At 41.2% G+C, this 14,300-nt stretch overlaps 2 protein-coding genes, 1 long non-coding RNA gene and 1 other non-coding gene across 4 annotated transcripts in view; 2 read left to right on the top strand and 2 right to left on the bottom strand.

Annotated features, from left to right (window-relative positions):
- Positions 1-3,205: 3,205 nt before the first annotated feature.
- Positions 3,206-6,982, top strand: LOC113466253 (papilin-like). Its single transcript, XM_026821485.1, has 6 exons — positions 3,206-3,386; positions 3,721-3,780; positions 5,484-5,677; positions 6,349-6,465; positions 6,585-6,639; positions 6,804-6,982. The coding sequence occupies exons 1-6, from the start codon at positions 3,290-3,292 to the stop codon at positions 6,980-6,982; spliced, it is 702 nt and encodes a 233-aa protein (XP_026677286.1). The 5' UTR covers positions 3,206-3,289.
- Positions 6,983-7,525: 543 nt separating this feature from the next.
- The window catches only part of LOC103506440 (papilin), a 27,857-nt gene continuing 21,082 nt past the window's right edge, over positions 7,526-14,300 (top strand). Inside the window, exons 1-10 of the mRNA XM_026821484.1 lie at positions 7,526-7,577; positions 8,151-8,231; positions 9,022-9,188; positions 9,977-10,159; positions 10,358-10,540; positions 10,725-10,898; positions 11,246-11,428; positions 11,793-11,841; positions 11,973-12,119; positions 12,859-13,007. Of these exons, the coding sequence (XP_026677285.1) occupies positions 7,529-7,577; positions 8,151-8,231; positions 9,022-9,188; positions 9,977-10,159; positions 10,358-10,540; positions 10,725-10,898; positions 11,246-11,428; positions 11,793-11,841; positions 11,973-12,119; positions 12,859-13,007 (1,365 nt within the window). The 5' untranslated portion in view covers positions 7,526-7,528. The remainder of the gene's footprint in view (positions 7,578-8,150; positions 8,232-9,021; positions 9,189-9,976; positions 10,160-10,357; positions 10,541-10,724; positions 10,899-11,245; positions 11,429-11,792; positions 11,842-11,972; positions 12,120-12,858; positions 13,008-14,300) is intronic.
- Positions 13,249-14,300, bottom strand: part of LOC113466255 — a 1,635-nt gene continuing 583 nt past the window's right edge. The window contains exon 2 of the long non-coding RNA XR_003390703.1: positions 13,249-13,293. This is a non-coding gene — a long non-coding RNA (uncharacterized LOC113466255). The remainder of the gene's footprint in view (positions 13,294-14,300) is intronic.
- Positions 13,708-13,826, bottom strand: LOC113466263. Its single transcript, XR_003390711.1, has one exon. It is a non-coding gene; the product is annotated as a 5S ribosomal RNA (ribosomal RNA).

Raw genomic sequence — 14,300 nt, 5'->3', positions numbered from 1 at the left:
TATCTGACAGAGCAAAGGTTAAAGGGGAAAAGGGTCACTAAAAAAGTGTTGCAAATCATCAGTGAAAATTTAATAAAAATTAAATTGGTCTTAGGTAGCCTCCGTGGCCGAGCGGGTATCACATTGGGTTTGCACACCGGAGTACCCGGGTTCAATTCCCGGTGAGGTCGAAGTTTTTTCGGCTCTGTGCTTGGTGTTCGGGGTGCACTCAGCCTCGTGAGGACAATTGCTACTTTAATCGAGTAGCAACTAGTGGTGGCATTACCAGTGTAAAAAGATTATTGATAACCAGCTGTTCCGAGAACGAACCCTATCTGTTTGGGAAAAAATCCGCCCCGGGCGGGAATCGAACCGGTTCATGTATTTTGCCCCGCCGGGAATCGAACCCGGGTCTCCCGCGTGCAAGGTGAGCGCAGTGACCACTACGCCATGGGAGCTGACCTTGTCAGCCTAGTAAGCTTGTACAATTATTGTAGTGCGTCCGCTATTTAAGCCGGTTTTCATCAGCTATTAAACCTTTCAATAAGTTTTAATTTATCTACTAATTAATTAGGTATTTATTTTGTTTATTGAGCGAGCCTAACAAGGTTCGACACCCTGTAGAGTGTAGAGCATGAATACTTTATTCCCGAGCTCGGTATTAAACATAATAATTATGTATGTATTGTAATATATCATGTACGTTTCTCATTGTACTGGAATTACATCAATATACTCAAACTCGCTATTTTTATCATTCCAGTCATTCGACATTTTTTAAACATGGATACAAAAATTTGAATTTCTTTCCCCAAATTTGAATTCGGAATAAATATTGAGGACAATTGCTACTTTAATCGAGTAGCAACTAGTGGTGGCATTACCAGTGTAAAAAGATTATTGATAACCAGCTGTTCCGAGAACAAACCCTATCTGTTTGGGAAAAAATCCGCCCCGGGCGGGAATCGAACCGGTTTATGTATTTTGGATGACAATGGGAGATTCTATTTAGATACTTGTACTCCTGACTACTTCGTATATTGACAGTCTATTGTGTAATTAGCCGAGTGTTTTAGAGTACTCTTTCTTGGCTATTTCTTTTACCACAATAAATATTAGGCAATTACCAAAGTAATTTTACAATTCCAGTACATGTAGGTTTTTAATGTGCCAATCCATCTTACTATTATTTAATCAGCAAATCATTGTAGTCAAGTAGAATCAGTAGGAATGCTTCAATGCTTCATAGATGATGTTTAGTAGCGTCTACGCTTATGCGGCGCGGCGGTCCTAATGTTGAGGTACCGTTTGTCTTACATAGTCAAAATTATTACCAATAATAGTTCTCGGTGCAAAATTGGGTCCGTTATCAATGGGCCCAAGCACGGAACGAATTGTTTAGTAAATCTACACAAAGTTGTTAAAAAAAAAGAAAAAAAAATACAAATGGGACAGTTTGTTAAATTTCAAATGAGCACGCAGCCAAGACATGTTATCACTTTCTTTAAGAGGCCTAACAGGTTAGATTCCTGGCTCGGAATTTCCAGCTACATAGGTACTTTTTTTTATTTTTTATTTTTAAAGTACTTTAGTATTTTTAGTATTATATAATTATTTTTCAATTTAACGTCACTGTTTAACTTATTTTCAGCCATGGAAAGTCATAAACCTTGGGATTTTATTGGTTGAACAACCTATTGAAGCATGTCCTATCTTAAAAGTGAGCTTGGAGCCCTTGAGAGAGCGTTTGGTCTAATTAGCAATCCAGATTACCTGTGGGTTTATCATGCTTTGTTAAACATGCACCTAAAGTTTGTGCAGTATAACTGAATGCTTTGTGCAAGAGGAGCCTTTTTTTTGAGGTTTGATAGAGGGAACTGTAAATCCTGGGGCCCTATGGTCCTGTAAGTGGGAACACTCTTGGAGATAAAGGATAGGAGAATAGGTTAGATCTGTATAACCGCATGGTCCCAGAGCAATCCTTCTTATCCTTCGCTGGACACTTTTATTACAGGGTTATTGAAAAGGATTTTTTCAAGAGTTATTAGAGGGAACTGTAACTGCTAAGGTCTTATCGTACCGAAAGTGCGTTCAGAGAAAAAACCTTATCTGTTTAGAATAAAATCCGCCTCGGGTGGGAATCGAACCTAGTGCTTACAAGACAGGCGCGCTACCCGAACCTTTATCCTTAACAGATAAGGTACGTTCTCGGTACGGCTGGCTTTCTCCTATCCTGCCCTCCTTCTCTCTAAGAGCTATTTCACATCTAGACTGCAACTTGTAGTATACGGCAGTTTTCACGTTGAGGGCTACATAGTCTTATGGGCCTGTTCACACGTAAATTCAAGTGTGAACAGGCCCATAAGACTATGTAGCCATCAACATGAAAACTGCCGTACCTATACTACAAGTTGCAGTCTAGATGTGAAATCCGCCTTAGAAGGACGATAATACCTTAGCTGTTACACCTGTTAGTTCTCTTTATCAAACTTCAATAAAAAAAAGTAAAAAAAAAAACTCTGGAGTGACCTGGCAAACGAGGGAGTGCTATGAACAAAGGTGAGTCGCGGGGACTATAATTGGTTTTCCGCCCTATTTTGAGGTGCACGAGATAATTATCAGCTCCACAGCTAGGATTGGGCACGGGGACCATAAAATTGGTTTTCCGCCCTATTTTGACGTTCACCAGATTCCAGCTCCACAGGATACAAAGGGGCAGCAGTCAGCCTAGTTAGTTTGGTTGGTAGCGCGTCTGCCTTGTAAGCGCTAGGCCGCAGGTTCGATTCCCGTCCGTGGCGGATTTTATCCTGATGGAATAATATTCGTTCTCGGCTGGCTTTTTCCTATCGACAGTTCCTTCCTCTCTTCGATTTCGGGACGATAAGACCTTAGCAGTTACAGTTCTCTCTGATGTCAAACCTCTCAAAAAAAGGTGAGTCGCGGGAACCATAATTGGTTTTCCGCTCTATTTTGACATTCAGCAGATTCTATCTCCACAAGATTTAAAGAGGCAGCATTAGACAGAAAAGAACCATCCATAAAGGGAATTGCCTTATGGATGGTTCTTTTCTGGTTAATGCTGTCAAATCTCACTACAGTGTTTATCGTAGATAGGTAGTAAGTACTCTCACTATAGATTCTAGCTAATCTCTAATCGTTATTTGAAATTTGGTTCGTTAGGAATCCGGGTCTTCTTAGGAGGGTTGTTAGGTTGTTATCTCATGCCAAGAATAGTAAAATAAACTATCTACCTATTCCATAAACAGCAAATCTCATCTCCTATTGTTTCGTCATAAGTGAGAACAGTGTGATGTGTTGCGTGTTGCAGCTCCTCTACACAGATCGGAATACAGGCGTTGAGTACGAATACAGCATCCCCAATGGTACAGTTCAGGAGACGGGAACACATGGATATGCCTGGCAGCCCATTTTTTTTTTTTTTTTTTTTTTTGATAAAGAAAAATCCATCCCACCATAAAAGTTAGTTTTATTATTATAGATTGCAAAAATTACTAAACTGTTGCAATTGCTGAACTACTATCAATCACTTACTAGAACGATGTCTAGATAACTAGAACATTCAAGATGATTGTAGTTATCAGTTGACGTATCGATTTTCATTCCGTCCATCTCGTGAGACAAAAATAGCCTTCTTAGTCTTCTTACTGATACGGACTACACAATTATGTATGTAAAACATTATTAGCATACACAATTACACATAGGTACATAAATATGCACATGGATATGCCTGGCAGTATGACGAATTCTCACCCTGCTCGGTCAACTGTGGAGGTGGAGGTAAGTGGAGATTAGGCCAGCCACTCACTATCAGGTAGACCTGACAGGTACGGCTGAAAAGTTACGTCTGTCAGGTCTACCTGATGGTGAGAAGAGAGGTTGGGTGAAAGAGCTCTTTTAGGAGAACCCTCGTACAGGAGAGCCGGGAAAAAGAGAAAATGAAAATCAGAAGTTGGAGAAAGCCAGCCGTTCTGAAAACGAAACTTATCTGTTTGGGATGAAGTTCGCCCGGGTGGAAATTGGACTTTCCAAGCTAATCAAGTTGAGAATTGCGGGTTCGATTCCCGCGCGGGGCGGATTTCGTACAATACGTACGAGTATGTATCTACTCGTAAGACACCTGTTAGTTGTAAACTTGCAGGTTGTAAGATGAAGTTCTGTTATATCTTTATAATGAATTATTTATTCAAGTAATAATTTATACTTGTAATAATTGTTGTAAGATCAAAAGTTGTATCTTCATAGTAATTTATCATTTATTCAAGTTGTTAGGCTTGTAATTGCCCTGATTCTCAATAGTCATCGTAGGTTTTAGCATATGTGCATCTCATAGGAGTGTGCCTTTTTTTCCTAGGTCTCTAGGAAATACATGGTTGGATTTTAATTTATAAACATGACTATATTATTATTATTATGTTGGCGTTTCCAGCCTCTGATTTTCACGGTCACAGCAGATGAAGCAGATCTATACTCAAAATTTTATCTTTACTTCCAGTAGACCTTCGCCCGTCAAAAAAAAATTTTTATCCCTAAAAAAAAAAAAACACAAAAAAAAAAAAAAAAAAACAATAATAATAATAACAATAATAAAAAAGTATTGAAAGTTTTTTATGAACTGTAGGATTGTAACACTATATATGTTTATATATATATATATATTTTTTCCTTTAAATCACTACATGACTTATACAACAAAACCAGACCAAATCACAAAAGCCTGATTCACACTATATGTAGTGCCAGTCAAGGTCCAGTCACGGTCCGGTATCGGTCCGATCAAATGATTGTTGAAGGCAAGTAAATGTGAGTGTACACACTAGACGTTCTAGTCAAGTTACGGTAACGGTCAGCTCACAGTCAAAATTTGGAACATTCTCGCGACGAATCTTTTTGATCGGACCGAAACTGGACCGTGACCGGAGCGAGACTGGCACTGTAGTGTGAATAGGCAGCGATCAAGCAACGATCAACATTCCTTCGTTCAGACCAACTAGAAATGAAAGAAAAATGACCGAAGCATGACCGAAGCATGAACGTTGCTTGAACGATAGTGTGAATACTCAATCTTTTGATCGGACCGTTACCGGACCGTGACTGGACCTTGACTGGCACTATAGTGTGAATCAGGCTTTATCTGTTTGGGATGAAGTTCGCCCGGGCGGAAATTGGACTTTCCAATTTCCGTTGAGAATTGCGAATTCGATTCCCGCCCGGGGCGGATTTCATCCTCATGGGATAATGTTCGTTCTCGGAACGGCTGGCTTTTACCTATCCTGTCTTCCTTCTCTCTTCGATTTCGGGACGATAAGACCTTAGCAGTTATAGTTCCCTCTGTCAAACCTCTAAAAAAAAAGTTGAGAATTACCTATGGTTCTTAGATAATGTTGGTTTTTAGATAGCGCAAAATGGTTCTTCGAGGGTGTTCTTTCTCACAAGTTTCACCAAACCAATAATTACCAACACAATTCCGTTCAAACCCACAGGTTACAAATCCCGTCGCGTCTGGTGCAAGAGTACCCGGGATCAGTCCCCAGTGTCATCCGACCTGTGCGATCCCGCACTGGAGCCAGTCAGCAATCAGCACTGTGGCAACACCCCGTGTCCCCCCCAGTGGCGAACCACGGAATGGTCAGCGTGCTCGGCCAACTGTGGCGATAACGGAACTCAGAGTCGTGAGGTAAGGGGATTAATGCAAACAAAGGAAGACAAAGAATTGATTGCTTTGTTGATACGGACGAGACAAAAAATTGATGTTTTTTATTGATTACTGACGAGACAAAATTTTAATCGTTCTAGTGATACTGACGAGACAAAAAATTGATGATTTTGATGATGAACTTATGACTTCAAGCCTGTAGAGAATTGGAAATTAGACAAAAAAGGAGCAGGAGAATGGGCCAGAAGATCACTACCGTTGACCTCCTGTTAAAGATCCCTTGCTGGTGATTTGAACCCACGTCCTTCCACTTACGAGTCGAGTAATTAAAGTCTTTATGATACCGAGGCACTTTCGAAGTTTAGAATTTAGTTCGAAACCATATACATACTTGCTTTGTCTGGAAATATCGGTTTTGCTATCCAACTCATCGACAGATTTTTGGAGTTATCCTGATATTTTTTAACATTTCTTTTTCTTTTCTTTTTTTCATTCTAGTATGCTGAAGAAGAAGAAGAAGAAGAAGAAGAAGAAGAAGAAGAAGAAGAAGAAGAAGAAGAAGAAGAAGAAGAAGAAGAAGAAGAAGAAGAAGAAGAAGAAGGAGAAGAGAAGAAATAATTATAGATATATTTTACAAAACATAATCTAAACAAACCAAATTGATACTCATTTCCGTTGTGTGTCGTTTACAGGTAGACTGTATCCAGATCAATGAGAACGAGATCACGGTGTCGTATACGGATTCCAGATGTCCTGAGGGCAAACCAACACACCCAGGAGTGCACAGAGAGCTGCCGGCTGGCCCTAAAGTGAAGACATAGCGCACTGGTGAAACCGGTAAGTACCGGTATTTAAGGCTTAGGGTGATAAGCTGATAAGTATGTTAACAATTTAAATAAACAATTAAAATTTTTCATTCATTCATTAGGCTCAAAACAGAGTTGTGGAGTGGAGAGCATTAGCGCATGGAGCACCGCGAGCAGGTTAGAGGGAAGTGAAGACTTCAGAACGCATAGAACTGAGAGCCAAAAACTCCATGTCCTATGCTCTCCTTTGGCGTCACCGAGGGAATGACGACTTCAGAACGCAATAGAACTGAGAGCCAAAAACTCACATGTCCTATGCTCTCTCCTTTGGCGTCACCGAGGGAAGTGGACGACTTCAGAACGCATAGAACTGAGAGCCAAAACATCCATGTCCTATGCTCTCCTTTGGCGTCACCGAGGGAGTGATGACTTCAGAACGCATAGAAACTTGAGAGCCAAAAACTCCATGTCCTATGCTCTCCTTTGGCGTCTCGAGGGAAGTGATGATTCTCGACGCTAGAACTGAGAGCCAAAAACTCCCATGTCCTATGCTTTCCTTTGGCGTCACGATGGAAGTGATGGACTTCAGAACGCATCAGAACTGAGAGCCAAGAAACCTCCATGCCTATGCTCTCCTTTGTGCTCCATTCTGTATTGAGCTTTATGCAACTTCTTCCCTTCCTCTTCTTCTTCGTTATTTCTTCTTTGTCTTCTTCTTCCTTACTTCTCTTGCCTGTCCAGTCTTATTGCTCTAGAACTTTAAGCGCATCCACATTGTTCGTCGACGACATTGCTTGATAAAAAACAGGGACGTCATTCTTTTCATTTCCGACAAAATCTTTAATAGGTATTACACCCGCCTTGATCCTTTTAATCCCTCCCTATGAACCTCTGATTTATGGGTGATCCTCCAACAGAGCGATTTTCAACCGGGGGTACGCAAAAAAAAAAAAAAACATTGTGTAATGACAGTGAAGTACAGTCCAAAAAGGTACTGAATTTTGACCTCAAGGTTACTAAAGTACTGAATTTTTTCGAAAGGTACCGAGTGTGTTTAGAACTCAGCATGTGTCAAACCTTGCGCGGAGTCCTGGATAACAACGACATGCAAGTTGGTAAGTCGAAGATAGCAGATAATCGGTAAGTCAGTGCACTGAGAAAAAAGTGAAAAGAAAGAAACTAGAACAACAAAGGAGGTCTTATCGTCCCGAAATCGAAGAGAGATGGGCGACAAGGTGGGACAAAACGACATGCAAGTTGGTAAGTCGAAGATAGCAGATAATTGGTAAGTCAGTGCACTGAGAAAAAAGTGAAAAGAGAGAAACTAGAACAACAAAGGAGGTCTTATTGTCCCGAAATCGAAGAGAGATGGGCGACAAGGTAGGACAAAGCCAACCTTTCCGAGAACGAACCTTATCTGTTTAGGGTAAAGTTCGCCCTGGAGGGGATTCAAACCCGTGACCTAGCGCTTACAAGGCAGACGCGCTTCCAAGTCTGGGCACATTCTATTTAGATACTAGGCTGGGACATTTTAACGGGATCTTGATACCCCTGAGGGAAATCTCTAAACTCTAGATATGTCCAAGTCTGGGCACATTCTATTTAGATACTAGGCTGGGACATTTTAACGGGATCTTGATACCCCTGAGGGAAATCTCTAAACTCTAGGTATGTCCTGACTGTTCCAGGATACAATGATCTGCTACTTATCCCTGCGGGAGCCACATCTGTCAAGGTCAGAGAGAGAACCCCATCCAACAATTACTTGGGTGAGTACCACTAATCAGGTCTTCAGCAACTGACTTCCTTAGCTATGGCTTGGCTAGTAGGAAAATTGTGCCTCGGACACCGCCTTTATGGTGTGGACGTAGTCAAAGGCTTCTTCAATGTCCATTAGGTTTTGTTCTACAGTATCGGAACGTTCTGTGCACACTGGCCGTCGATCGACGGCCCTTCAACTATGTGTGGACACACCTTTAGGGTGAGGAGGTACTGAAAGGAAGAATTTTAACCATGTTCCTATTGCGGATTTGGTTAAAAGTATACCATATTTTTGATAGGTAGGTATGCTGCCACTAAGTGTTCATTTGAGTGAAGATTGTTATGACTGAGCACTAGGTGGAGTAGGTGGGAGGTGGTTATCCTCACAATAAGGAATCACTGGTAGCATCTACTATGTGTTCATTTGAGTGAAGATTGTTATGACTGAGCACTAGGTGGAGTAGGTGGGAGGTGGGTATCCTCACAATAAGGAATCATTGGTAGCACTATCTCCACTGAGTCTTTAGGACTTTGAATCTTTGAGCAAGTATCCATGACTTTCACCATGTACCTGACAAAGTAACCATGACTACTATGTGTTCATTTGAGTGAAGATTGTTATGACTGAGCACTAGGTGGAGTAGGTGGGAGGTGGGTATCCTCACAATAAGGAATCACTGGTAGCACTATCTCCACTGAGTCTTTAGGACTTTGAATCTTTGAGCAAGTCTCCATGACTTTCACCATGTACCTGACAAAGTAACCATGTCAAGTTTTGTTTTATACATGCGTTTTCAGCTATTCGAAACATGAGTGGTCACTACTATTTGAACGGAAACTGGAGGATTGACTACCCCAAGCCTCTCTGGTTTGCTGGAACCGTCTTCTACTACGAGAGGAACACGTTCTATGCTCCCGAGTCCATTTCAGCCCTAGGACCTACGACCGAACCTCTTTATGTTGTGGTAAGATAAAACAACGAAATAACCTGAAATAAGGAACAAAAAAATAAAAATAAAAGGGTGATATATTTGATTTCACCTATCTGGTCTGGATCGAGGTGAAAAATTCATTTGTCTTGTTTAGAACCTCCACGTTCTATGCTCCCGAGTCCATTTCAGCCCTAGGACCTACGACCGAACCTCTTTATGTTGTGGTAAGATAAAACAACGAAATAACCAGAAACAAGGGGAAAAAATAAAAATAAAAGGGTGATAATATTTAATTTCACCTATCTGGTCTGGATCGAGGTGAAAAATTCATTTGTCTTGTTTAGAAACTTGCTGGAATCACTATACATTAGACCAATCTTGTGTTTATCGTAGATAGGTAGTAAGTACTCTCACTATAGATTCTAGCTAATCTCTAATCGTTATTTGAAATTTGGTTCGTTAGGAATCTGGGTCTTCTTAGGAGGGTTGTTAGGTTGTTATCTCATGCCAAGAATAGTAAAATAAACTATCTACCTACGTACAAAAAAAACATTGTGTAATGACAGTGAAGTACAGTCCAAAAAGGTACTGAATTTTGACCTCAAGGTTACTAAAGTACTGAATTTTTTCAAAAGGTACCGAGTGTGTTTAGAACTCAGCATGAATGGCAGTAATGGCACACATCAACCGAGGTACATGTACCATGATCGTGACGCGGGTTCGTCAGATTAAACCCGGGTATCAAAGGGGTACACGGGCGAAAAAAAGTTGAGAACCGCTGCAGTCTAACACAACATGTTCTGATTCCTTGATGATTTCAGTGTGACCACCTATGCGGAGACGGCAAACAGAAGAGGTCGGTCAAATGCTACAGGGAGGACAAAGACGGTCACCGAGAAGTCGTTCCGGACAGTGCCTGTAATGAAGAGAAACCAGAGAGTGAGAAACCCTGTAATCTCCGACCGTGTGAGGGTGTGGATTGGCTCACGTCAGAGTGGACCGGGGTAAGTAAAGGTAGAAACTAACGTCACGTCACGTGAGCTCATGGGGACACGTGAGGTCATGGGGAGAGAGATATAGGTCAAAGTTTTCCCACAATGCTGTAGGTAATCTCGTTCAGGACAGCCACACCACTATCACGTGACGTGAGCGCACGACTTCCTACTACCTAGCTTGATTAAAAAATCAAGCCCATTTTTCAGTGTGACCACCTATGCGGAGACGGCAAACAGAAGAGGTCGGTCAAATGCTACAGGGAGGACAAAGACGGTCACCGAGAAGTCGTCCCGGACAGTGCTTGTAATGAAGAGAAACCCGAGAGTGAGAAACCCTGTAATCTTCGACCGTGTGAGGGTGTGGATTGGCTCACATCAGAGTGGACCGGGGTAAGTAAAGGTACCATCACGTCACGTCATGTGAGCTCATGGGGAGAGAGATGTAGTTCAAAGTGTCCCCTTAATATTGTAAGTAATTTCGTTCAGGACAGCCACACTACTATCACGTCACGTGAGCTCACGACTACCTATTTACCTAGCTGTCTTTTTAATCATGTCAATGTCATATTTTCAGTGTGAAGAAAAATGCGGCTCAAGTCTGGAAACCAGAACTGCAGTCTGCGCCACCAAAAACGGCAAGATCTACCCGGAGTCTTTCTGTTTGAAAGCGAAAACCCCCGAGCTGCAACGAGAATGCGAATCTCCGCCACCGTGTGAACATCAGTGGTACGCTACTCAATGGAGTAAGGTGAGTAGCGAGTTAAGCTGTATTTTATTATGTGACTTTCTTTAGATTCAACATGGCGGAACCAAAGAGATTCCGCTTTGGACGTCCCCACTTGCTGCCACAGGCCACTTATTATGTATTTTCAATGGTTATCTGAAATAGGGCCTCTGAGTGAAATGTTGCTATTTTATTTATTTATTTTTTTAATGAAAAAATTCCAAAAATCAAAGAGTCTGTTTTTCATATTAAGGGAGATGTTTTAATACATCATAATATGTTTCTGTAAGTATTCACAATGGAATATGCTTTGGCAGGTACACCCTACCTATGAGTAAAAATTTACTGAATTTTTCCTTATTTTCATTCAGTGTTCTGCTAAATGCGGTACCGGCATACAAACACGCAAAGTGTTCTGCGGCGCTTTGGACGGAGAGTCGATCAAGAAGGTGGACGATTCCAAGTGCGATCCGGAACTCAAATACAACGCCACCAAGAACTGTACGAGTAGCCAAGTTTGTAAGGGACACTGGATGTCCGGGCCGTGGAGTAAGGTAATAGTAATAGTAGTGAGGTGAGCGAAAGACCAAAAATAACTTACAAATCGCGTCTGCCTTGTAATCTGCCGCGGGCAGATCCCTATATGAAACCTCTCGGAAAAAAGTTTCGGCGCAAACATCTGACTCTTTTAAATCAGGGGCTTTACAAGTTGATAATTTCGAGACTAATTTAAGTCGAGCTACCTTTTCTTCACCTCCTTTCTATTTATATTACTAAATTTCCAATTTCTTTGGTCCAAAGCTCTCGATTCTTTGGTCCAATCGTTAAGCCTGTATGCATGGCTATCACCCAGCCAGACTATACCTTTTCGTCTCAATACAAATAAGGACACTATTAACATTCAATTTTCCTTCTCAGTGTTCCAAGACGTACGGTGGAGGTACCATGGTGTCGCGAACAGCGCGAGGTTTAGATACGAGTTAGGTATTTAGACGTGTTTTTTGTGCAATGGTGTTGGTAGGCAGAAATAGTTAATCAAAATAAAAATAATTTAATTAGACAGCTATCACTAGTAACATTTCCATTTTTCCTTCTCAGTGTTCCAGATACGTGCGGCGAGGTTAACCATGGAGCGAAAGGTTCTCTGTTTCCTCGGAAAACAAGACGGTGTCAGCCACAGAGATGTGATCCTGAGAAGATTCTGTTTGCCAGTGAAGACTGCACACAGCAAACCTTGTGGTGCCGGTAAGGGAATTTTTAAATTTTTTTTTTTTTTTTCTATTATTTAATTTTTTAAAGAGGTTTGACAGGGGGAACTGTAACTGCTGAGGTCTTATCGTCCCGAAATCGAAGAGAGAAGGAAGACAGGACAGGAGAAAGCCAGCCGTTCCAAGAACGAACATTATCCCATCAGGAAAAAATCCGCTCCGGGCAGGATGAACCCGCGGCCTAGCGCTTACAAGGCAGACGCGCTGCTACCAACAGCACCAACCAAGCTAACTAGACTGGCTGTTTAGCACTTCAGAATGTTCAGGAGGGGAATAAATTAACAAAAGAGGTGCTAGCCAGCCTAGTTATCTTTTAGAGGAGCGCCGTTGGCCGTCTACTCGTACTTTGTAAGCGCTATGTCGTGGGTTCGAATCCCGCCCGGGCCGAATTTTATAATAAAGAGATAAGATTTATGCTTTTCTCCTATCCTGTCTTCCTTCGCTTTTGGGACGATAAGATCGTAGCAGTTACAGTTCCCTGGTTCCCTCTATCAAACCTTCTAAAAATAGAAAGTAAAAATTCTACCTACTTTCAGCCAGATATGTGGACTCCACAGTAACTTTGTGAGGGTCCTTATGGAATTCGAAAAATGAAATTGTATGAGTAAAAAAAATGTGCGGTCTTGCCAGGGTGTTGAAATCAAACATTAATCACATCCAGTGGTTAAATCCCACCCCAGAGGCGATCATTAATCCCATTCCCTTTCTTCCTTTAGATGAAGTAATCCCTGTGGAGCCTACCGGTAAAGTGGCAGAGGCTGACGAGGAAGAAGAATGCGAGGAAGAAGAGGAAGAGGGAGAAGAAACAGTGAACAATGACACGGATGAAGTGAGCACGAAAAATCCCAAGATGGCTGACCTTCTAGTAAGTGGTCAGAAAAATGCATTACTATTACTACGAGTACATCTATGTTAGTAGATTTACTTCAAAGAAAGTCAAAATCATGGTGTAGCAATAGAGCGATGAAAATGTGATGTACCTTTTAAGCTTCGTCCACACATAGTCGATAGCCATCGATTGATGTAAAAAAAGACAACTTTTTTCCAGTGGACCGTTGACTATGTGTGGACACAGCTTAATGGTTATAGCCTAGGACTCGACATCTGTCCTCCCTCTTAGGAGATCCGAGCAACATATCACATCCTACTGGCTAAACAAAAGTCACTGCATTAATACTAATGGCACAGTGATCTGGAGAGTAAAAGACCCTTCTAAAGCGTCCCGTATGTCTGTTAGGGCCGGAATCTAATGAGCCATTAATTTCCTTTAATGAACGGGTCCACAAAGTGAGTTTAAATACAGTTTAGGTAAGGCCATAAGTGTTAATCTGAGAGTTAAACTTAAACGGACTTTAACCTGACCCGGCCACAAATGTTAATATGGTAATATCAATGGTAGTGCACTAACGCCTTTTTTGTAGGCAGCATTAAAAGGAAAAGGGTAGGTAAAAATCACAATTGGTTCAAAAAGCATCACAGCAATCTTTTAACTAGACTGCACTGTTCCAACACTTCCTAAACCTTCGTGATTAATTAAAAAAAAATCAACGCCAGCAAAAAAGTAACGCCAACGTTACGTGGTGTTCCCAAGCGGTCACCCATCCAAGTACTATCCACGCTCGACGTTGCTTAACTTCAGTGATCGGACGAGAACTGGTGTATTCAACGTGATATGAACGTTGGCGAAAATAGGAAGGTGAAAACATGAGATGTGAATGTATTAGCCTTGTGTGGTGTTCTTATCATGAAACTATGACGTCACATCCAATCTTGGTTAAAAATAGGTACCTAGGTAGGTATATGGGTATGCCTAGATCAATGATTACTCCATTGCCACTTAACAGCTAAGGTAGGTACTTTATAAGATAGGTAGGTACTTTATAAGTTCAGGTATAGGTAAGTACCTAATACCTACATTAATAGCATAAAAGAGTGATAACCATAAACGAATAGGTAACAATATTACAGTCAGGTGATAGGTACCTACCTACCTCTATGTATGTGGATATCTACATATAAGTATGTTTATTTATAGAGATGTTTTAGTAGTAGGTACCTATGTTTATGTATTGTAGGTACGTAGGTACATATGTATTTACCTATGTTTAAGTTCAGTAGGTAGGTATAGTTAGTTAAGTTTATGAGCTTACATTAGCAA

This window comes from Diaphorina citri, unplaced genomic scaffold (genome assembly GCF_000475195.1).
Source record: "Diaphorina citri unplaced genomic scaffold, Diaci psyllid genome assembly version 1.1 scaffold235, whole genome shotgun sequence".
NCBI classification, from domain to species: domain Eukaryota; kingdom Metazoa; phylum Arthropoda; class Insecta; order Hemiptera; family Psyllidae; genus Diaphorina; species Diaphorina citri.
This window is presented reverse-complemented; position numbering and strand designations above follow the sequence as displayed.